Raw genomic sequence first — 23,226 nt, forward strand, 5'->3', positions numbered from 1 at the left:
TTCTATGCTAGATGATGATAAAAGCGGTAGCAATTATTACAAATTTTTTAAGAGACCTGGATAAAAAGTTAAATGTAACAAAATAAAAAATAAAATCCATCTCTTAAAACACTGTGCTATAGAATCTGGATTTTCAATCTAGACAAAAGGCAATGGGAGATCTTAAGGGTTTTTTTAAACGTACAATTATTTTTCCATTTCAGTTAATTTTTTGTGGTGGAATAGGGAAAGGATTAGAAAGTATTGAGACAAAACTTGAAAAAAGGTTGACATATTAAACAAGAAGTAACAAGATAGTAGGAGGGGAGGTGGAAAAGACTTGATAATTTTTTAGATCTTTTGTTTTGGGAGCAGTAAGTGTATATTAACAGACTCTGTTTGACAAATGTGAATTCTGAGGCATCCCGGACCTCCAAACTCTAAGTATTCAAAAGGCTGTTGGAAATACTCATCTGTAGTTCCGGAAAGGGGTCTGGGGGCAAAAATAGGGTTTGCTGGTGTGTAGTTCACACACAAAACCACAGCAGTGAATGCAATCTCGGAAAGAAAGCATAGTGACAGGAGAGTCAAGAAGAAAATGTATAAAAGGAAATGGAGAAGAACCAGTAAGAGAGAGAACTAAGGCTGTGCATTAGATGCTATTGAAGGAGACAAACCTTGAAGAGGTAACTATCAAAGGGTGAGATGCTGCAGAGGTCAAGGTCATTTTAATTTTAGCAAGAAGTCTAACAAATGCCAAGTAACAGAAAGGCTTATAAATTATTTGTAAAATGAGAAGCCACTGTAATGTCTAATGGGTAAGAAAGGAGCCATAAATATTGGCAACACCTTCAAAGGAATGGACAATAAAATGACCAAAGATCAGTATCAAAGGAATAGCTAATTGTGGAATCCATAAGTGATCGTGCCAAATCCTACTAGCATTTCAAGGGTGGGAATACAGAAAGCATAATCTCAAAACTGCTGGGTAATGGATAAGGGGTACAGTCTGGAAAGGATAACAATAAGGTTTCTGAGTGGTTGCTAAGTCAGACGCCTGATCATAGAGTTCAGGGTACGTAAGAAACCAAGAACAAAGTCAGAAGGCCAGTCAGTATCTTGACAAAGCTAGCGGAGAAGTCCAGTTCTTAGCATTGAACATGAAAAAGTGATATATACTTGAAAAGAAAAATTTTAAGTAGCAATTTTAAGTATACTTACTCCTAACACATTATATTTGCATTTATAGTGACAAGCTATACGATGACAAGCATTATATCATTAACCATTATATCATTATAATATCTCTATTGTATCAGTCAGCAGTTACTTCCTATGTTAGTCAGATTCCACGTCTTTTTTTTTTGTCTTCCCAGACTACAAAGTCCCTGAGACATACTAGTAAGCATATTTTAGAAATGGGGGAGAGGTTAAATAACTTTCGCAAGATGATAAATACCCAGGATTCAAACTTAGGTAGTGCAACTCTCAAGGACAAAATTATACTATCAGATACTTTGCAATCTCTTTGCTGTGACACACACACACACACACACACACACACACACACACACACACACACACACACGCAGGTCTGAATGTTAACTCTTGTCACCAAGCCTGAGTTTTCTCACCCATAAAACATATGTGTAGATACACGTTTAAAGTTAGCCCCACAAAAGGACATCTACGAAATGTCCGTAAACTCTTCCCATTATTATTGTTGTTGCTATTATTATTATTATTATTTTCTTAGAAAGGAGAGGGGCAGGAGGGCAAGGCATGGCACCACTTCCACTGGAGCTATAGAGCAAACTTGAAAAGGGCCTAGAGGTAAATGTTCAGGCGTATCACCTGACTTGGCACGACAGGTAAGCTGCACATTTACCCATCTTCCCATTCAGGATTTATTGAGAGCCTATTACATCCTGGGCATTGGTCATCATGCTAGTTGCCTATGTTGGAAGTAGCTGTGTACAATTATGATTATGACAAAAGATTTCAGCTCTCAAGCTGTTTATGGTCATTGCAGATGACAGCTCCAGTTTTCATCCTTTCCCTTTCTTAAAACAGCAACTAGAACCTTAAGATAATCAATTAATAGTTGCCTTATAACTAATTGGCCATATAGCTTCTTTCAAAAAGGAAAAAAAAGATCTGTTTTCTTATTAGAACATCGAACACATTAAAAATTATGTTCTCTGGTAATTAAAGCCTGATCATTTCCTCCAGCATCTTAAGTAGCCATAACCAACAATCAAAGATATATTCTGAAGAAACACAATTAAATAATAAAGCCCACAGAATGCAGCCCATGTGCCTTTCATCCAGACAGAGTAGGGTTTCACCAACAGAATGGGGTTTCAATTTCAGTATTATTGACATCCTGGGCAAAATAATCCTTTGCTGTGAGGGACTATCCTGTGCACTGTAGGGTGTTCAGCAACACTTCTATCTACGTATTTGAAGCCCGTAGCACCCTTTCTCAAACTATGACAACCAACACCGTCTCTAGATAATGGTAAATGTGAAGGGAGTTGAAGGACAAAGTCACCTGGGTTGAAAACCAGTGGGTTAGAGAAAAGCCAAAAGTATTCCAACAAGATGGCAAAATCATCCATTGTCTTTTTTAAAAGAATAAGGGAAATTTTAGCATTGGAAAGCATAATGTAGGTATCGTAAGAATCTTACTAGAATTACTACTTTGTATTAGTGAATTCTGAAAAAGAATGACAAAGTTAAATCCCAGTTTCTTGGAATAGTTACTATTCTAACAAGTCTGAAGTATATTCTTTGTTAATTTCATTTAACGATTCCTTAGAACGTAAAAATTATTTGATGGGGCATCTAGGTGGCTCAGTTGGTTAAGCATCAGACTCAGGATTTCCGCTCAGGTCATGATCTCATGGTTCCCCCTCCCAAATAGACAAAGGCCACCATATTGTAAGGATTGGGTCATCATCACTTCTGTATTCTATGAAGTTTATTTTGGAAATAAACCATTTCACTACTTCTTTAAGGCTTTACCCGTGTAGAGAAAAATCGGAGACTTGAGGATTTTGAGAACATGTAACAGTAGGGAGTGCTGACATTCAAAGGTTAAGTCATCACCTCGGTTCTTACATATCTAGGCCTGGTTGATCCAAACTTGGCTCCTCGAATCCCAAGGACCACGCAGACCCTTCCTATTCCAGCTCATTTTCTTCTTCCCCCAAAATGTCCTATAAACATATGACTGGCCTAAGGTGAATATTAGTTGCAACCATTTTTATATGAATTATTTACCACTTATAAACTAACTACCTAATAACCATATAGAGCAAAGATCACACGTTACTCTCAATGTATATTCAACTTCATAGTTTTATTTTACTGTAAATCTAAATTCATCTCATTTCTACTTAGTTTATATGGTGTTTGCTACCCATGGTTCTTATGATAAAGTAAAATCCATAATTAGGTTAAAACATGAATAATGTACTCTGTAATATAAAACACTTAGTAACATCTGAATACAAATAAAGAACCAAAAGAGACATTAATCTGACCTAAGTTAATAAAGAATGGAAGATTCTCTTGTCATAAATCGAAGAGGGTGGATCATAAATGGACATAGCAAACAGTAATTTTAGCTATAATCCAGGGTAGGTGAGAATACATTGCTTTAAGAGTTTCTCAGCAGGCACTGGTAAAATGCTTCTCAAAACTGCATGCTATGGACAAGAAAGAAAAGAGATCCAAAAAGAAAAAATAGGGGCTCACTGAAAGGCAATGGAATCCCAAAATTAATACACAGATATTGACAAAATATATATAACCTGTGAAGTAGACAACAGATACAGAGGTTAAATCTTAACTATCATCTTAGAATGTTACTACTTACTCTGGAGCAACCTCGAAAACAAACCAAGAAATAGCTTCAGATGCTGAGTTTGTCTATAGGGTGACCAGGAGAGTAATGGAGGTTTGTACATGTACAATGAGAACAGAGTGGTGGCAGTGAGACCAACAGAGAATAGGGCTTCAGAAAAAATCCAAAACAAAACAAAACAAAACAAAACAAAACAAAACAAAACAAAACAAAACAAAACAAAACAACAGTGTTAGTCCAAGTGATAGAAAACAGGTTTTCAGAGTAAATAACATAAAATAGTTCCAACAATTACAATTACAGCAAGCCCAAAGGGGGTGGGGTGGGGGGAGAAAGAACCTTACAAAAGAAATCCTGGTACTAAATTAATTCAAGCAAATGCATGAATTAGTGGGTACCAGTCCGCAGTGTCACAAAGGGGAAGAAAGTTAAGAGTACATGCCTTTGAAGGTTACCCAGAACACAAATATATTCAAAATTCCAGTTCTAACCTGATTGTTGACAATAGGGCAAAGTCTCTTAGTACAATGGGGTATTGGGTTGAGTAATATCTATGTTTTCTAAAAGTATGTGTTACAGTGCTGTTGACGGTCATAACTCCAGAGTTCAGACATACTCTCACATAAGGGATAGGCACACATTCCTGGAGATTGACACCTAATTGCATTGCAACTAATATTTTTACTGATGGCCCCAGGCTCTAAATGACAAAATGAGAAGCCTCCACAATAAAAGAACTGTTTCTATATATTAATATAAGGTCTGGGCATTCGGTTTTATTTTTGAATCCACAGTCTGCTGTACCCATAAGCCACATTACAGGGACTATTTCAGGAGAGTAGGATGCCCTTGTAAGTTAGTACTCAATTGATTCTATTTGTATTTCTGAAAGAATGCAATTATTTAAAAGGAAAAAAAAAAAGTGAATCTATAATAACATTGACTAGTAAGTACATAGTGTTAACTATCCTTAATCAAAAATTTAAACTTTGAGGAGGTATAATTGTTTTTTTTTTTTTTTTAATTTTTTTTTTCCAACGTTTATTTATTTTTGGGACAGAGAGACAGAGCATGAATGGGGGAGGGGCAGAGAGAGAGGGAGACACAGAATCGGAAACAGGCTCCAGGCTCTGAGCCATCAGCCCAGAGCCCGACGCGGGGCTCGAACTCACGGACCGTGAGATCGTGACCTGGCTGAAGTCGGACGCTTAACCGACTGCGCCACCCAGGCGCCCCTTGGAGGTATAATTGTTTTGAATACTACCCAAAATATCATCCTCTAAATAAAAAGGCTTTTTTTTTTCAATACTTCTTAATTTGGAAGATGAGGGTACAGACAGAGTAGGGTAGGTTTAGAAGATTTATTTCTTAAGGGACCTTCTCTGAATTCAACTCCCTATTTCCCCATACCCCAATAAAAGAGATATAAAATTCCTTTAAAAAATATTTTTGATAGAATAAAAGACACTAAAGTTTTCCTAACAGAAAACTCTTTAAAGGAAAAATGGGAAAATATGATTAAAAGGAACCAGAGGAAACCTAAATTTGCTATACTATCAAAAGGGAAAACTTCCTAATTTTTAATTTTGGGTTTAAAATTAAATTTTTATCATAGAATTGGTCACTGATTTTTACATTCCAATTTTCTGTTCTATACAAACTGTTTTGCTAAATTTGCTTTATATTAGCTTTGATAATAAAGAATAAAAATCTGTAAGCTTGCCATCTTTAAAAAAGATTTAAAAAGAAATAAACCTTAACTGAATTCTCCCCTTGAAGATATATTAATTCCTTTTAGGGTATTTTTAAAGGATAAAAGCAAATAAAATCTTTTACAACTTTATTTTTTTTAATGTTTATTTACTTTTGAGAGAGAGAGAGACAGAGTGTGAGTGGGGGAGGGGCAGCGAGCGAGAGAGACACAGAATGTGAAGCAGGCCCCAGGCTCCTAGCTGTCAGCACAGAGTCTGACGCAGGGCTTGAACTCACAGACCGTGAGATCGTGATCTAAGCCAAAGTCGGATGCTTGGATGCTTGACTGACTGAGCCACCCATATGCCCCTAGATTTAACTGAAACACAGTAAAATGTAAATGTACAGTGGGTTGTTTTGGTATATGTATATACCATCACCACATTACAAAGATAGTCTTCATTCCCAAGTTTCTCTTCTGCCTCTAATCCCTCCTCCTGTCTCTCCCTGTCCCTGGGAAACCACTGATCTGCTTTGCCATTATAGATTCGTTTCCATTTTCTAGAATTTTGTGTAAATGAAATCATGCAGTATGTATCCATTTTTTTCTGACTTCTTTTGAAAACAGAGCATAATTGTCATAGGATTTTATCTATGTTGTTGCATGTATCAACAGTTTATTCCTTTTATTGCTGAATAGAAATCCTCTGTAGAATATATCACAATTTGTTGATTCACTCACCTGTTGGTAGACGTTTGGGTTATGCCTGTTTGGCTATTATAACTGACACTACCACAAACACCTGTGATCAAGTCTTTGTATTCACATTATGTTTTAATTTCTCTTGATAAATATGTAAAAATGGAATGGCTGCACCATATGGTAGGAGTGTACTTAACTTTTTCAGAAAGTGCCAGATTATTTTCCTAAATTGTTGTATTACTTTACATACCACCAGAGTATAAGAGTATCAGTTCTTCCTACTAGATATCTCATTGTGGTCTTAATTTGCATTTCTTTAGTGGTTATTTGCCACAGTGTCTGGAGAAGTACCTGTCTAAATCATTTTCCTATTTAAAAAATGGGTTATTTCCTTATTATTGACTTTTTATTGTTTTCATAATCTGGATACAAATGTTTTACTCATAATTTTGAAGAAGTAAAATTTATTCATTTCTTTCTTCCAGAGTTAGTGCTTTGGTGTTATATCTAGGAAATATGTGCCTAATCCAAGGTCACAAAGATATTCTCCTGTATTTTCTTCTAAAATATATATAATTTGAAGTTTTACATTTAGGTATATTTTAAGCTAATCTTTGCATATGGTTCTAGTCACGGATCATAGTTATTTTGTGTCTATGTATATAAATGACAGGGGCATATGGACATACAAATGTTCCAGAATCTTTAAAGACCCTTTAACTAAATTGCCTTTGCACCTTGAATGAAGAACATATACCTCAAAAACTTCCTCTGGCCACTATTCTGTTAGTGATTTACCTGGTTGTCTTTACACCAATACCATCCATGATTACTGAATGTAGCTTAAGGTTGTTTGCATTTCCATATAAATTTCACAGTTTGTCAACTGTTACAAAAAGTCCACTGGGATTTTGACAAGTATTAAGTTGAATGCATAGATCAATTTGGCAAGAAGTGACATCTTAACAATATTGAGTCTTCTGTCCCAAGAATATTTATTCAGGACTTCAAGCTCTCTCAACAATATTTTAAAGATTCAAGTGCACAGTGCTTTTACATCTCGTGTCAGATTTTCCCCTAAGAATTACATACTTTTGATGTGATTATATATAGTATTGTTTATTAAATTTCAATTTCCCACCGTTCATATAAAAAAACAATTCATTTTTATGTTGATCACGTATCCTACTATCTTGACAAAACTCACCTATTAGTTTTAGCAGCTTTTTAAGATTCCATAGGATTTTCCATATAGATGATCATGTCTGCAAATAAAGACAGTTTTACTTCTTTCTTTCCAATCTGGATGGCGTCCTTTTCTTTCCTGAACTGATTGTACTAACTAGAACTTCAAGTACAATGTTAAATGGAAGCGGTGAAAGCAGACAATCTTGCATTGTTCCTGATCTTGAGGGAAAACATTCAGTCTTTTCACAGTTAAGTATTGTGTTAAACATAGTTTTTTTGTAGGTACACTTTTTTAGGAGGAAATACCCTTCTGTTCCTAGTTTGATGAAAATTATGATCAAGGATGAATGTCAAAAGCTTTTCTAAATCTCTTGAGGTGACCACATGATTTTCCTTTTTGTTCTGTTAATATAATGAATTACATTGATTTCCATTTGTGAGATAAAGCCACATTGTTGTTTTCATTTTGAAAATTTAAGACTTTTTGCATCTGTGTTTGTAAGGGATACTGGTCTATTGTTTTATTTTCTTGAAATGTCTTTGCCCTGCTTTTAAAACAGGCAATGCTGTCCTCACAGAATGCACTGTGAAGTACATCCTACTCTCCAATTTTCTGGAAGAGTGTATATAGAACTGGTATAATTTACTTCTCATACGTCTGGAAGACCTCAAGAGTGAAATCATCTGAGCCTGCAGTTTTCTTTGTGGGAAGGTTTATAATTACAAATTCGATTTCTTTAGACATTAGGGCTATTCAGGTTATGCTTCTTCTTGAGTAAGCTTTGGTAGTTTGCTAATTTCAAGAAATGTGTGCATTTCTTCAAAAGTTGTTGAATTATTAACAGAAACTTATTTATAATATTTGCTTGTTATCCTTTATACATCAGTAGAATCTGTAGCGATGTCACCTTTCTTCATAGTAATTTGTACAGAATCTGATTTCTATCTGCTATGACTGTCCTGCTTGAAAGATTTCTTTAACATTTCTAGTAGTTCAGGCCTGAATATGATAAATTCTTTTCCATTTTTTTATGTCTAGAAAGGTCTTTATTTTGTCTTGCCCAGGGACAGAATCCCAGGTTGCTGCCTTTTTTCCCCCTTTGAGTACTTTAAAGCTCTTGTCTCATTGTCTTCTTAGGAAGATTTCAGATGAAAAGTCTCTCATCATCCTCATCTGTCTTCATTCCTTTGTACACATCTTTTTTCTCTGTTGCTTTTAACATTTTCTCTTTATCACCAACTTTAAGCAACTTGATTATAATATGCTCCAGTGTAGTTTTTGCGCTTGGGTTCACTGAGTTCTCAGAACTATGGTTTTACAATTTTCACAAAGTTAAGGAAAATTTCAGCCATTATCTCTTCATCTATTCTTTTAATCGTATCTCCCCCTTTGCTGACTCCAATTACTTGGATATTAGCCCACTTGAACATAAACCACAGCTCCCTTACAGATTGAGTTATTTTACCCCGAGAACTTTTTCTGTGTTCTTCATTTTGGATACCCTCTATTGTTATGTCTTCAAGTTCATTAGTCTCTTCTTCAGCAGTATGTACCTATAATTAATCCCATCAACTGTATTTCTTCATCTTAAATATTGTAATTTTCCTCTCTAGGAAATCTGATTTAGATACCTTTTAAAATCTTCCATGTCCTGTATTTAACTTGTTCAATCTCTTCTCTAGCTCAGGGATCTGCAATTACAATCATAAACCAAATCTGATGCACCCCTCTTTGTGACAGAAAATTGTACTCCAGCATACAGACATGCCCATTTGTTTACACATCGTCTGTGGCTATTTTTTTTACAAAAGGGCTGAGTAGTTACAACAGAGGATACATGGGCCACAAAAACTAAAATGTTTACCACCTGATCCTTTAACGAAAAAAAAATCTCAAACTCCTGGTCTTAGCACACTGAACACATAGAAGACAAATACAATAACTGCTTTAATGTCTTTGTCTAATTCCATCAGATGTTGTCACTGCTGGGTTGGTTTTAATTGACTGAATTTTTCCCTCATTATGGATCATATTTTCCTGCTTTTTTGTATGACTGGTATATTTTAATTATATGTTAAGGCACAATAAATCTGACTTCTGAGTATTTGATACTTTTCTATTCCTGTAAATATTCTTGACCTTTGTCTTGGTATATATTTAAGTTACTTGGAAAGAATTTGATCCTTTCAATCTTGTTTTTGAGTTTTTTAACAAAACTTTTACCTAACAGTAAAATCAGCAGCATTTGGTGTTGGCCAAATTTTGCACCATTGTTGAAGGAAAATCCTGCTGTGAAGTACTGTAGTAGATGCATCATGAATTATATTTTTCCACTTTAGCTAGTGGGAACAGGCAAGTTTGTAGTATGAGCTTCAGGATGTTTTTCCCCTCTAAATCTTTAGCTTGATTTTTATCCCCCAGCCTTGGGTAGTTTCCTCACACTTGTGTGTTGATCGATACTCAGCTGAAGATAAGAAGGGACCTTCTGCAGATCTCCGGAACTACATAGCTCTTTCCTCTCCAGCTTTCTGCCTGGGAACTCTAGCCACCGTGGACCCCCGGATTCCCAGCTCCATCTCCTTGGCTCCAGGTGCTTCCTAGGCTCCACACCTGGATTCCTTCTCCCTACATCATGTCCTAGAAACTCTCTAGGTACTAAGTTGGGGCAACTGTGGAGCTCACCTCACGGGTCTCCTGTCTCTCAAGGCTCACTGTCCTTTCTTGCCTGCCATCTGGTATCTTGAAAAACATTGTTTTAATACATTTTGTCCAGGTTTTTTCAGTTGTTTCAGTTTGGAGTAATTCCAGTCCCTGTTACTCCATTTTGGCCAAAAGCAGAAGGCTTAAAAGCTTACAAAAATTTTCCAAACAGGGAAAACTGCTTAAAGAGTAAATGGAAAATCATGATAAAGTAAACAGGGCCTAATTATATTATTGTATATATTTAAGGAAAGGAAAATTTCCTTATGATATTTATTACCATCACAGTGACTGCTATTTTTACAGAGGTATCCCCATTAAAAGCAAGTGATTTACTCACCAAAATATATTCTATGGTTAGGAGTCATTCCAATCTATTACTACTGGTAATAAAATAAAATAATCTATTAAACTATAAATTTCAAAATGTCCATAAATGTGAATTAAATAATTCTGCTTCAAATTTCTTCCTGATATATACAAACAAGTAATTGTATATAATGTCTTTAGAGAAAAAAAAAAAAAAAAACCTTTCTAATTTAAGTAATTTCAGACTTCTAGGAAAGTGGCCAAAGTAGGCAAAGAACTGTACTAGTCCCCTTTCCTCCAGACTCCCCAAATATCAGTATTTTACCATATTTGCATATTATGTTTTTAAACAATTTAAGGGCTCATTGTAGATATACAGCCCCTGAACCCAAATACTTCAGTGTTCATTTCCCCAAAACAAAGACATGCCCATATACAAGCATAATGCAATTATCACTGATACAATACTTGTATATACAGATTTTATTCAAATGTTGCCAACTGTCCCACAAATGTCCTTTATTTGGAGTATGGAAGGCAGTGTTGAGAAACTAATGCCCTTGGACCAAATCAGAACAGCCACCAATTTTTCTAAATTAATTTGAGCTCAAATACAGACATTCCATTCATTTATATATTGATATCTATGGCTGATTTGGGGATGTAAGAAGAGATGAGAAGTCACAACAGCCTCAGTGTGGCTAAGTCTAATACGTTTATTATCTGGCCCATTATAGAAAAGTTTGCTAACTCCAGCTTTAAAACAAAAGAAAATTTTTTTCCCGGTCCAGAATTTAGGTGAATTTAGTTGTCATGATTTTTTTGGTCTCCACTAGTCTGCTATTCCTCAGTCTTTGTTTTTCGTCATCTTGATAAAAGTCTGAAGAGTAAATGTTGTTTACTTTATAGAATGTTCCTCATTTGTGTCTGTTTCCTCATGCTTAGATGTAGCTTGTGCATTTTTGGCAGGAACATCACAAAAGCGACATGATGTTATCCTCCTGAGGATGCACATGATGTTTATTTGTCCGCTACTAGTGATGTTAAATTTCAATCACTTCATTAAGGTGATATCTGCCAAGTTTCTTCACTGTCATGCTCCTTTTGTTCCCTTTATAATTAATGCATACTTTGTGAGGATACACTTAGAGACTAAGTAAATGTTTGTTTCTCATCAAACTTTAAACCAATAGTTTTTCTGCCTGAAACAATTATTACTGTAGTGGTTGCCAAAGTGTGATTTCCTAGTTCCATCATTCCTTCTACATTTATTAGATGGAATTCCGCTATAAGAAAAATTCCTAGCCTCCACTACAGAGTCATTTCTTTAACTCAGTGTAGACTTTTAAACTATATTTCATTCTGTGGGTTCTATTACTATCATTATTTATTTTGAAGATTAAAGTGCTCATGATATGGCTAAGGAGAACCTATTTAAACTGGCTCCCTTTCTGTGTCCTTGTAGCATGTCTCCATCATTCTTTGAGTACAACATTTTTTAAATAATAACAATAATGTGGAAATAACCCAAATGGCCATCAATGTGAAATATTAAAGAAGGAGCAGTGTGAAGGCAATAAAAGACTACGGAGATATGAAAGAGAACAAGGTAGAGGATGCACAGTTAGGTGGAGTTAAAAGGTCCAGAACGATGGTAGAGTATGATGCCAGACTTAAGAAAAGAAAAAGAAAAAATGACAACGATATGCTGTATAAGCATATATATGCATATAATTTTATATATTTAATATATATACATAATATATATATATATAAGCATATATATGCATATAATTTTCTTGAAAGATACTAACAATGCAGGATTAGCATTAACTCTAGGGCTGTAACTGTGCAACAGGTATCTTTTTTATTTACAAATGCTGATTGAAAAAATTTTAAATCATTTAAGACTAATCCTTTCAAATTTAATATTTGTAATTAAAATGTATATTGTAAAATTAATTCGCATAATTAGAACACAATGTAGTATTTATAGTCTCCTTAAAATGGTTAAAATCTTATATTTCTTTAAATTTTTTTAAAGCATTTATCTTTCAAGTTTCACTTATAATCAATAAATTATGATTAGCTAAATGCAGCTAGATTGGCCGGATATCGGAAGCTATCTTTACATTGTTGCCTTTGTTATGTTCACTATATCATACTCAAGATTACTTCTTAAAAGGTTTCATTTTCCCCTTTGAACTATACCCGATTAGCCTGGTTTTGGGGGGTGGAAGGTGGGGGGAGGACGTAGGGAAGGATGGGAAGAAGCTTATGATCTAGATACCAGTATCTGAATCACTTCAAGAGCACCTAATATCATTTTTAAGATGACAGGATCTGGTATTTTCATTTAATGTTTGGGTGAAAGACTAATATAATGCTTACCTAGTGAGTCGTTTAGGTGGAGGCCGCTCACCAAATTTTCTGGAAAAAATAAGAAAAATAAATAAATATATATAGGCTGTTATTCCACAGGAAGCTTTTTAGGCACCATGAAATCTCCTTTGCGATGTATACTTCAACTCTACTAAGAACAGCACAAAGGGACGGACGTCCTTTAGCAACCATCCTTACCCAGAAATAACAAAATACATACTTTAAAAATGGTTTCTAAACAAAAACAACACACCCTAAGTACGCCTTACATACCCACTCTGAGCATGTAGCACAATGATCAGAGGAGTGTGACCAATACCTCCTAGAGACACCTTGCAAAAAACCCCCACAACTAACCAAAGACACCCAGTCTCACACAATCTGCAGCACTCAGAAAAATCCTCACAGCCCAAGAGGTGGTACAGAGCCTACCAGTGTCTGTCATGTGCCAGGCACTTTGCTATACATATTTTATACATTACTCTTTTTAATTAATATAAAACAATTCTGTAAAGCACATATTGGCCCATTTAAAAAATGCAGAAAGCAACTTGCCCACTAAGTAAGTTAAGTGGCAGGCAGAGTTGAAATTTAAACCCAGCTGTTGATAAATAATACCAAAGTTTGTATGGAACCATAAAAGACCAAGAATAGCCAAAGTTATCTTGAAAAAGGAGAACAAAGCTAAGGGTCTCACAATTCCAAATTTCAAGATATACTACACAAAGCTGTAGTAATCAAAACAGTATGGTACTGGCACAAAAACAGACACATAAATCAATGGAACAGAAAACCCTGAAATAAACCTGTGTTTATATGGTCAATTAATCTATGACGAAGAAAACAAGAATATTCAATGGAGAAAAGGGTCTCTTCAGTAAGTGGTGCTGGGAAAGCTGGGCTAGTACATGCAAAAGAACGAAACTACACTACTTTTTAACAATACATACAAAAATAAACTCAAAATGGATTAAAGACATAAATGGGAAACCTGAAGGCATAAAAATCCTAAAAGAGAAGTAGGCAGTAACGTCTCTGACAGTGGCCACAGCAATATTTTTCTAGGTAGGTCTCCTAAGGCAAGGGAAACACAAAAGCAAAAATAAACTATTATGACCACATCAAAATAAAATGCTTTTGCACAGTGAAAGAAACCATCAACAAAACAAAAAGGCAACTTACTGAATGGGTGAAAATATTTGCAAATGATATATCTAATAAGGACTTAATATCTAAAATGCATAAAGAACTTCTACAACTCAACACCCAAAATAATCTGATTAAAAATGGGCAGAGGACCTGAATAGATATTTTTCCAGACATACAAATGGCCAACAGACACACGAGAAGATGCTCAACATCACTAATCATTAGGGAAATGCAAATCAAAGCCACGAGACAGCACCTTAACACCTGTAAGAATGGCTAAAATAAACAACACAAAAGATAACAAGTGTTGGCAAGGATATGGAGAAAAAGGAACCCTGCGCACTGCTGGTAGGAATGTAAATTGGTACAGTCACTGTGGAAAACAGTATAGAGGTTCCTCAAAAATTAAAAACAGAAATACCTTATGACCCAGTAATTCCACTACTGAGTACTTAACCAAAGAAAATGAAAACACGATTTCAAAATGATATATGTACCCTTTTGTTTATTGCAGTATTTACAAGAGCCAAGGTATCAAAGCAACCTAAGGACCAGTGATAGACAAATGGATAAGGAAAATATGGTGTGTACACACACACACACACACACACACACACACACACACACACACACACACAGAATATCATGAAGACATTAAAAAAAAAGGGGGGGGATCTTGCCATTTGAGAAAACATGGATGAACCTAGAGGGTATTACACTATGTGAAGTAAGTCAGATTGAGAAAGACAAATACCCCATGATTTCATTCATATGTGAAGTTAAAAAAATAAAAAATCAGAATCCGACTTATAAATATAGAGAATAAACTGATGGCTGCCAGAGGGAAGGGAGTGGGCGGTGGGCAAAATGGGTGAGGGGGAGCAGGAGACACAGGCTTTCAGTTATAGAATGAGTAAGTCACAGGAATAAAAGGCACAGCATAGGGAATATAGTCAACGACACTGTAATAGTGTTGTACGGTGTCAGAATGTAACTACACTTACGGTGAGCACAGCAGACACAGAGGAAAGTTCAATCACTATGCTATACAGGAAACTAATGTAACACTGTGTCAATTATATGCAAACAAAATTAAAAAAAAAAAAAACCTAGATGTTGACTACTCAAGAAGCTTATAGTACATGGCCCTTCAGAAAGAAATAGCCTAAGTGGACAAACAAAAGCATTTCAACTGGTTATAAGAGGGCAAGGAGAAAAGCTTGAGCAAGGGTCAAGAAAGCACAATTTAGGCTGCAATTATAATACAGCACGGAGGTTAAGAAAAACTCTCTAGAGTAAAATTAGCTGAGTTCAAATCCATGATTTAGTATTTTCCTATTGTGTAACTTTGAAGTTACCTGACTCTCCAGACCTTAGTTTCCTCACATGGGAAGAAGGCACCGTGGTGTTGAAGGGATTAAATATGTTAATATTTAGAAACACACAAAATAGTGCCTGGTATGCAGTAAGTGCTCAACAAATGTTAGTCATTATTACTACACTTTTGTTATAAATTGGCAAGCCAAAATTATGAAATAAGGAACTAAGCGTGATGTTAATAAGAATAAATAAGTATAGAGGAAGAAGAAACTAACTTCTACGTGATGACCTATTTCCACTGCGAGGTTCTCTAAGAGATGGTGGAAGCACAACACTTGAAAATGGACCGATAGAATTGTGTTTTCAAGCAGATTGAAGTTACAAACAGGCTAAGTGACTTGCTCATAATCAGTTACAGGTTGCAAAGCCTAATTTGACTTAAGAGTTCTCTACTGTACTTAATGTCCCACAAAATTATTAACTTTGATGATAAAAGCCTTAGCATCTGATGTAGTACATTTTGTTGTGTAATTTAATGCCATATGACATTGTTTATGAACTCAGGATTTATAAACAATGGGTATCTGTGACTACATTTTTGTTAACCCTGAAATACTGAAATAGTATTCTAACTCAAATAGTACAAAAATATGAGTGTAAACAATCTAAGTTTCTGTTGGAAGAATTACTTATTAGTTCTTTGATTTTACCCTGCAGGATATTCAATTTTAAAAACCAAGAAACAAAACACAATGTTTTAGCAGCAACATCAGCAGGGCCACTGAAGACCACACATTCTAAACCACTGAACTACTGAAAAACAAAAAACAACAACAACAAACACTCACTGAACTACTGGCTAATCTGTAAATTTCAGTTCTGGAATTAAAGCTGAAAATCTACTCCTGAATCTTTTTCCAAACGGAAGACTTTTTTGAATTTTTCAAACTGATTACACGTACCATTAAACTGCCTTACTACGTTAGATATAGTTTACAAAAACCAAGAAGTTTAAGACAGCCTTTAAAATATTTCTTTGCATATACTATGTATGTAAGAAAGAGCACAGTTGCACTTTATAAAGACAAGCAAAGCGAGGTGGTTAAAATGGTGAAAATTTTACAGAGACACAGCTAACGAAATAAACAAAACTTTCCAATGGAGATCATGACATGGTACCCTTCATACTAGCATTCCATACTAATATTCCAACCATCAGGCACCCTTTTGGATCTGACATAGCTTTATTACAGGACGAGTAAGAGACCCACTGTACTCACAATTGAAACATAAATTTTGTTTCTCGGTGCTCTGAAATGCTTTCAAAATTAGATTAACAACTAAGTGTTAATTAAAATATCTGTCTCTATTCCTTTTTGGAAATACCCCTTGGATGAAATCAACAATTACACAACATTCTCATGCAGAATCCCTCCTGCCCCTACAGAAAACATGAGCAAGAGAACTCAGCAAGTTTGCATGTTGAGCTTGGAAAAGCACTTCAAAATTTAGCAACATTCTATCTAGGCGCCATCCTAAGGTGAGGAATCTGTTAATAAAATTAAATTGCTTCTTCACTAGATAATAAAGCACCTCCATTAACTGTTGTGAGCAATCCCAGTCCTTTCTGTAATGCATACGCCATCACACTATCTCATTAAAACTAACAGTTACTGTATTTACTGCAATAGGGGAAGAATAAGAAAATGGGTTTTTTAAGAAAAGTCATGAAAGCATTTACTAGGTTCACAATGAAGTATTCTGAAGCTTGCAGCTGAACTAAATTACCTAATTATTTAATAAAATTTATAGGTCTACATATTTTAAAATGTCAAGTTACATAAAATAAGGTGCATTATGGATCCTGTAATTTTCACTACTAATCTGATATACAATATATACAACTTCAAGAATTATCTACTGCAAAAAAGAAGGTCCATTTTTAAACATGAATGACTCAAAAAAATCATGATGTAATATTTATATCATGCAATCAAAATATTCACCTTTCAGCAGAAATGACTACAGTCCATTATCAATTTCTCATAGACTGATTATAATTTAAAGATTAAACTCTATCTCTCACTCTTATAATAGGAAATGGTAAGACAGGCATAAATTTTTATCTTTATTTGCAATCTATTTTAAAAACAAGGTGTCAAAAATAAAAAAATAGGGGCGCCTGGGTGGCGCAGTTGGTTAAGCATCCGACTTCAGCCAGGTCACGATCTCGCGGTCTGTGAGTTCGAGCCCCGCGTCAGGCTCTGGGCTGATGGCTCAGAGCCTGGAGCCTGTTTCCGATTCTGTGCCTCCCTCTCTCTCTGCCCCTCCCCCGTTCATGCTCTGTGTCTCTCTGTCCCAAAAATAAATAAACGTTGAAAAAAAAAAAATAAAAAAATAAAAAAAATAAAAAAATAAAAAAAATAAAAACAAGGTGTCTATTCACATGATCTGTGTTAACAACTGAACCAGAAATAAGTTGGACCAACCAAGTTTAGACCACTCTCATGTAAAATGCTTTTCATAATAGGTGTATGGTGTATTTAACAATAAAAAATAATCTAAATCCCTAAGTACTCTAAGGATGCTTTTAATTTTATAAAATACGGAATTAATTCTTCATTGTGACGAAGAATCGCTGCTATCCAATTATCTTTTTGATAGTATAGATTATCGATATCTCATCGGCAAGAAGTTTCTCAAATTATATGCATGCTGTATTATATAAAATGTAGTTCTGACTAAATGTAATAATATATAATAATCTGCTTATATATCTAAGGGGAAAAGTTATGATTCTGGCTTTTTTTAAATGTTTATCTATTTTTGAGAGAGAGACAGAGAGAGAGGCAAAGAGAGAGGGAAACACAGAGCCTGATGCAGGGCTCGAACCCATGAACCATGAGATCATGACTTGATCTTAACACATTGCTACAAGAAGTCCCCAAAACCTGATGTTATCTAGAGTAACAATATTAGAACATCAGTTTTAAAAACAGATGTGGCTGGAAAAGCAAGCTCAAGTCTTTGGGAAACTCTTGTACCCCTGGGTTGTGGAACTGAAAGCAACTGCCTCTATTTTACTGTATTTCACAAATTTTCTGCCTTAACAGAAATGAGAATAAAATAAAGGCAAGAAACACTGGTGTAGTATTTGCAGGAAATCAGTAGAAAAGAAAGCATGAACAATCCAAACTCATAAACCAAATTTTATACCAAATTTGCTGTAAACAGCATATTAATTTTAGACAGTTGGAAGTATTGGGATTCCCATGATTTAAGACAGTGAAATAAAATAGCACTTGATTGAGGAAAAATTAGTAATGTTGACTCATATCCTCAAGAATGCACACCTGGCCATGCCACCAGAAGGAAACAAATAGGTAATACACATTATTATTCTATTTTATGATAATGTATAATACGAAAAGAAAGCAAAATATACTAGGAAGCTGTTTGATAATTTACTCACAAAAAAATATAAGAGGCTAATTAGAAAAGGCTACATATAACATTCTGTCCTTGTCTCCAGATTCATTCATTCACCTAGTAGAAATCAAGTATAGATATATGGAATACATCAGTGAACAAATCTATGTCTTTATGGAACATATATGCTATTAGGACACATGGACAGTGAAATATATGCAAAGATGTTCTATGTAATTAACAAAAGTAAAATTTTAGAAACTACATATTGTACCTATTGGATAGAACTGGAGATTAATATTTAACCAATTGAAAATTTTTAAAAAATAAATATGTAATTTATCTCTACTGCAAAAGCTCATCCATTCTCTGTCCGTGGCAGAAAACAGCCTATTAAGTCACACAACTTTGAGCAAAACATGTCTGCCTTTGTTCTACTTTAATTTCTAGTTTTGAACTTTCTCTTCCCTCAAGAATCACATTTGGTAACAATACTGCTCACAACCTGTTGAGGTGCAACCAGTGGTCCTTGGCACCACGTGCCCTCCTGGCCATCACATGTATTAAATGTGTTTCTATGAGAACAAATATCCTACGGGGTAGATTTCAAAGACAAGCCATGCTTGCAGCTGGCCCCATCAGGTGGAGAAACGTGCTTCCCCCAATTCCCTGTACTGGTAGAACATCTAAAAGCACAGTTTCTTTAATTTTGATTCTACCTTTTCTTTACAATAAAAGAAAAATATCAAAGTCATCTTTGTAACAATATGGCAGCAGTTTGTGAAAAGCAACAGGAAAAGCGGAAAGACATAACTGAAGGGTGACTGAGACCATCATCTCCAGCTATTCTCAGTATCTGCCTTCTTAGATATTTCCAATATTATTACTGGGATAAGGGGGTGCCTTTCCAAAAATCCATTACCTGGGGAAGGGCTTTCCCGGGTTAAATCTGCAAGAGCCATAAGCCTTACTATCCAGATGGCATAACTGAGTTGCGAGAACACTGGCATCCATTAACACTGCAGATGAGATCTTATATGAAAAGTATGCATCTTAAAATCTATGGCTTCTAGAAGAGGGGGCAACTGGACACTGGGCAAACTATGCTAATTTCATGTATCAAAAGACTGAATGGGACAAACTGACAATGCTTCCTAATATAATGTATTAAGTAGAGTACATTATCACTTCTGTGATGTTACTGCCAAAAAAATGTAGAAACTGAAGCTGAACACGAGAAAATTTAAACCTAAAGCATGGATTAGTCAACAAAATAACTGAGCTATACTTTAATTACTTAAAAAAATTTTTTTCAATATTTATTTTTGAGAGACAAAGAGTGTGAGTGGGGGAAGGGGCAGAGAGAGGAGGACACAGAATCCGAGGCAGGTTCCCTGCTCTGAGCTGTTGGCACACAGCCAGACATGGGGCTCAAACTCATGAACCGTGAGATCATGACCTGAGCCAAAGTCAGATGCTTAACCGACTGAGCCACCCAGGCGCCCAGTATCTGAACTATACTTTTAAAAGCATCGAGGTTACCATTTAAAAAAAGAAAAAAAAAATAAAAAAAAAATTCGGGGCGCCTGGGTGGCTCAGTCGGTTAAGTGCCCGACTTCGGCCCAGGTCATGATCTCTAGGTTTGTGAGTTCGAGCCCTGCATCGGGCTTAGTGCTGACAGCTCAGAGCCTGGAGCCTGCTTCAGAATCTGTGTCTCCCCTTCTCTCTGCCCCTCCCCTGTTCATGCTCTGTCTCTGTCTCAAAAACAAATAAAAAACATTAAAAACTAAAAAAATAAAATAAAAAGCATCAAGGTTATGAAAGATAAAAAACTGAGGAACTGGCCAGATTAAAAGAGACTAAAGACACATGATAACTGAGTGCAACATACTATCCAGAAGTTACTTCTGCTATAAAGGACATTATTCAGACAACTGACAAAATCTGAATAGAGCTAGCAGAGTGGAGAACAGGATTATGTCAATCTTAACATCCTAGTTGTGATAATTGTACAGGGGTTATGTAAGGGACTGTTCTTATTTTTATTAGAAACAACCACCACAATATTTAGGGAAACTAAAGGAAAGTTGTCTACTTCTTACCTTCAAATGGTCTAGAGAAAATAAAGTGCGTGCGTGCGTGCGTGTTGTGTATGTGTGTAGACATACAGAAGAACAAAGCAAATGTGGTAAAATGTTAACACTTGAGATACCTGGCATTTTCCTTGTAGTATTTTTGTAATTCTTCTGTAAACTGAAATTGTATCAGAATAAAAAGGCCACACACTCTGAGAAACACTAATCTCTCGATCAAGTTGCTGGCCTGACCCTGCTTTGCCACAGAAACTGGTGGTGACAAACGTATCAAAAACATTCAGGGGAGGTGTCATATAAAAGACTATGGCCAGCTTCCTGATACAGCTTTTATGTTCTCTTGATAATTATGCAAGATTCACTTATAGATGTAAAGTTTTGCTAATACTCGGTGCTAGTGCACAAGTGGACAAACAGAAATCTCACACACTGTCGGGAGTTTAAATTTGTGCAATCTTTTTGGAACACATTTTAACAATGTCTATTAATAATTCAAGAGATTTATTATATAGGTAGACAATTTGTGACTGTGGAAAAATATGCATACGAAGAAACATGATGAATAAAGCGTCATTTGTATTAACAACAACAAAAAAAGTAAATGTCATGTGTACAATTAGGAATCACTTTCTGATTATCTACCACCGCCCAGTCGCAGCCATATATACCTAAAAAAGCAAACCAGTTAGGGGCGCCTGGGTGGCTCAGTCAGTTAAGCGTCCGATTTCAGCTAAAGTCATGATCTCACAGTCCATGAGTTTGAGCCCCATGTCAGGCTCTGTGCTGACAGCTTCAGAGCCTGGAGCCTGCTTTGGATTCTGTGTCCCCTTCTCTCTCCCCTCCCATGCTCATGCTCTGTGTCTCTCTGTCTCAAAAATAAAGACATTAAATAAAAAAAAAAAAAAAATTAAAAAAAAAAAAAAAGCAAACCAGTTAGCAGCATTCATTTTGAATGAGAAAATAAGGTCCACATTTTCATCTCCCCCAAGTGCACATATAAAAAAATACATACACCTTATACACAATTATTTGTGATAATTACAGGCAGCAGCAAGAATTCCAATTTGTTCTAGAATGTGTCACACAATTTAATAGGTGCCTTATTCTTTACTAATTAAGTCTGGTTTAGGTAAACAGCAAAATAAAATTACATTCTCTAGAAATCAACTCACACACCAAGTGTACAACACAGGTAGCTTAAAGTAAAAATAGATAAAGGCATACGAGTTAAGAATTTACTCAAAAAACAGTCTCAGCAAATTTCCCTGGGAAGCTACTTTAGAAAAACATATGCCCAATTCAAATAAAGAAATTCACACCCTTAAGGAAAACATATACTTCCACAAAGGGAAATACAATGCAACTTAAAGAGCTTTATCTAGGTTCCAATCTTAGCTATCTGCTTAATTTTTGTTAAGAACTCCTTCAAATGCCTCACTTGACCTCATGAACTGCCTTTTAAATTTTTTTTTTTTTTTTCAACGTTTATTTTATTTTGGGACAGAGAGAGACAGAGCATGAATGGGGGAGGGGCAGAGAGAGAGGGAGACACAGAATCGGAAACAGGCTCCAGGCTCTGAGCTATCAGCCCAGAGCCTGACGCGGGGCTCGAACTCACGGACCGCGAGATCGTGACCTGGCTGAAGTCGGACGCTTAACCGACTGCGCCACCCAGGCACCCCATGAACTGCCTTTTAAGGCCGCGTTCAAGAGGTGCAAAGTGTCACCTGATGGAACACAGAGTATCACACATGGGAATGGTAGACATAAGTACATGGACTCCAGAGCTGCACTGCTTAAATTCAAATCCCAGATTTAATGCCAACAAGTGGAAGTTACTTAAATTCTATGTCTCATTTTGCTCAACTGAAAACACAGATAACAGTACTTCCATATGAGTCTCACAAGAATTTAAAATGTTGACCTATGTATAGCACTTAAAAGAGTACCTGGTACGAATAAGCACTCAGTAAAACACCACTATTCCTTCAAGGCTGGATTACTCAACGGTATTTACTCTAACAAATATGGTAAAACTGAAATCGACCCTTCGAAACAAATACACATTTATATTGTTTTAGAAATACATGTAATTAACCACGTATCTCATAGGGATTAACATCCAGAATATATAAAAAAACTCCTCTAACTCAACAACAAAAAACCTGATTTAAAAATAGGTACAGGAGAAAAAAATAGGAAAAAGACTTGAACAGATATATTTGTCCGAGAAGATAAACAAATGGCAAATAAGCACGTGAAAAGATACTCAACATCACTAGTCATTAGGAAAATGCAACTCAAAACCATAAAGAAATACCGCTTCGCATCCATTAGGATGGTGATTATCAAAAATAACAGAAAATAACAAGTGTTGGTGAGGATATGGGAAAATTAAAACCTCTGTACC

The 23,226-nt window shown here is 35.6% G+C and overlaps 1 protein-coding gene across 11 annotated transcripts in view; it reads right to left on the reverse strand.

The window, feature by feature from the left end:
* The window catches only part of RBPJ (recombination signal binding protein for immunoglobulin kappa J region), a 220,555-nt gene that overhangs the window by 28,526 nt on the left and 168,803 nt on the right, over positions 1-23,226 (reverse strand). For 8 of the 11 annotated variants that reach the window (XM_086705283.1, XM_086705281.1, XM_086705280.1 and 5 more), the window contains one exon: positions 12,835-12,873. In XM_086705283.1, coding sequence (XP_086561409.1) covers positions 12,835-12,873 — 39 coding nt within the window. Of the gene's footprint in view, positions 1-7,452; positions 7,511-12,834; positions 12,874-23,226 lie in introns of all 11 variants that reach the window. The other 3 variants (XM_086705288.1, XM_086705289.1, XM_086705290.1) reach the window with 1 other exon arrangement.

Source organism: Puma concolor, chromosome B1 (assembly GCF_028749965.1).
Source record: "Puma concolor isolate L17-30 chromosome B1, mPumCon1.1.hap2, whole genome shotgun sequence".
Taxonomy (NCBI): domain Eukaryota; kingdom Metazoa; phylum Chordata; class Mammalia; order Carnivora; family Felidae; genus Puma; species Puma concolor.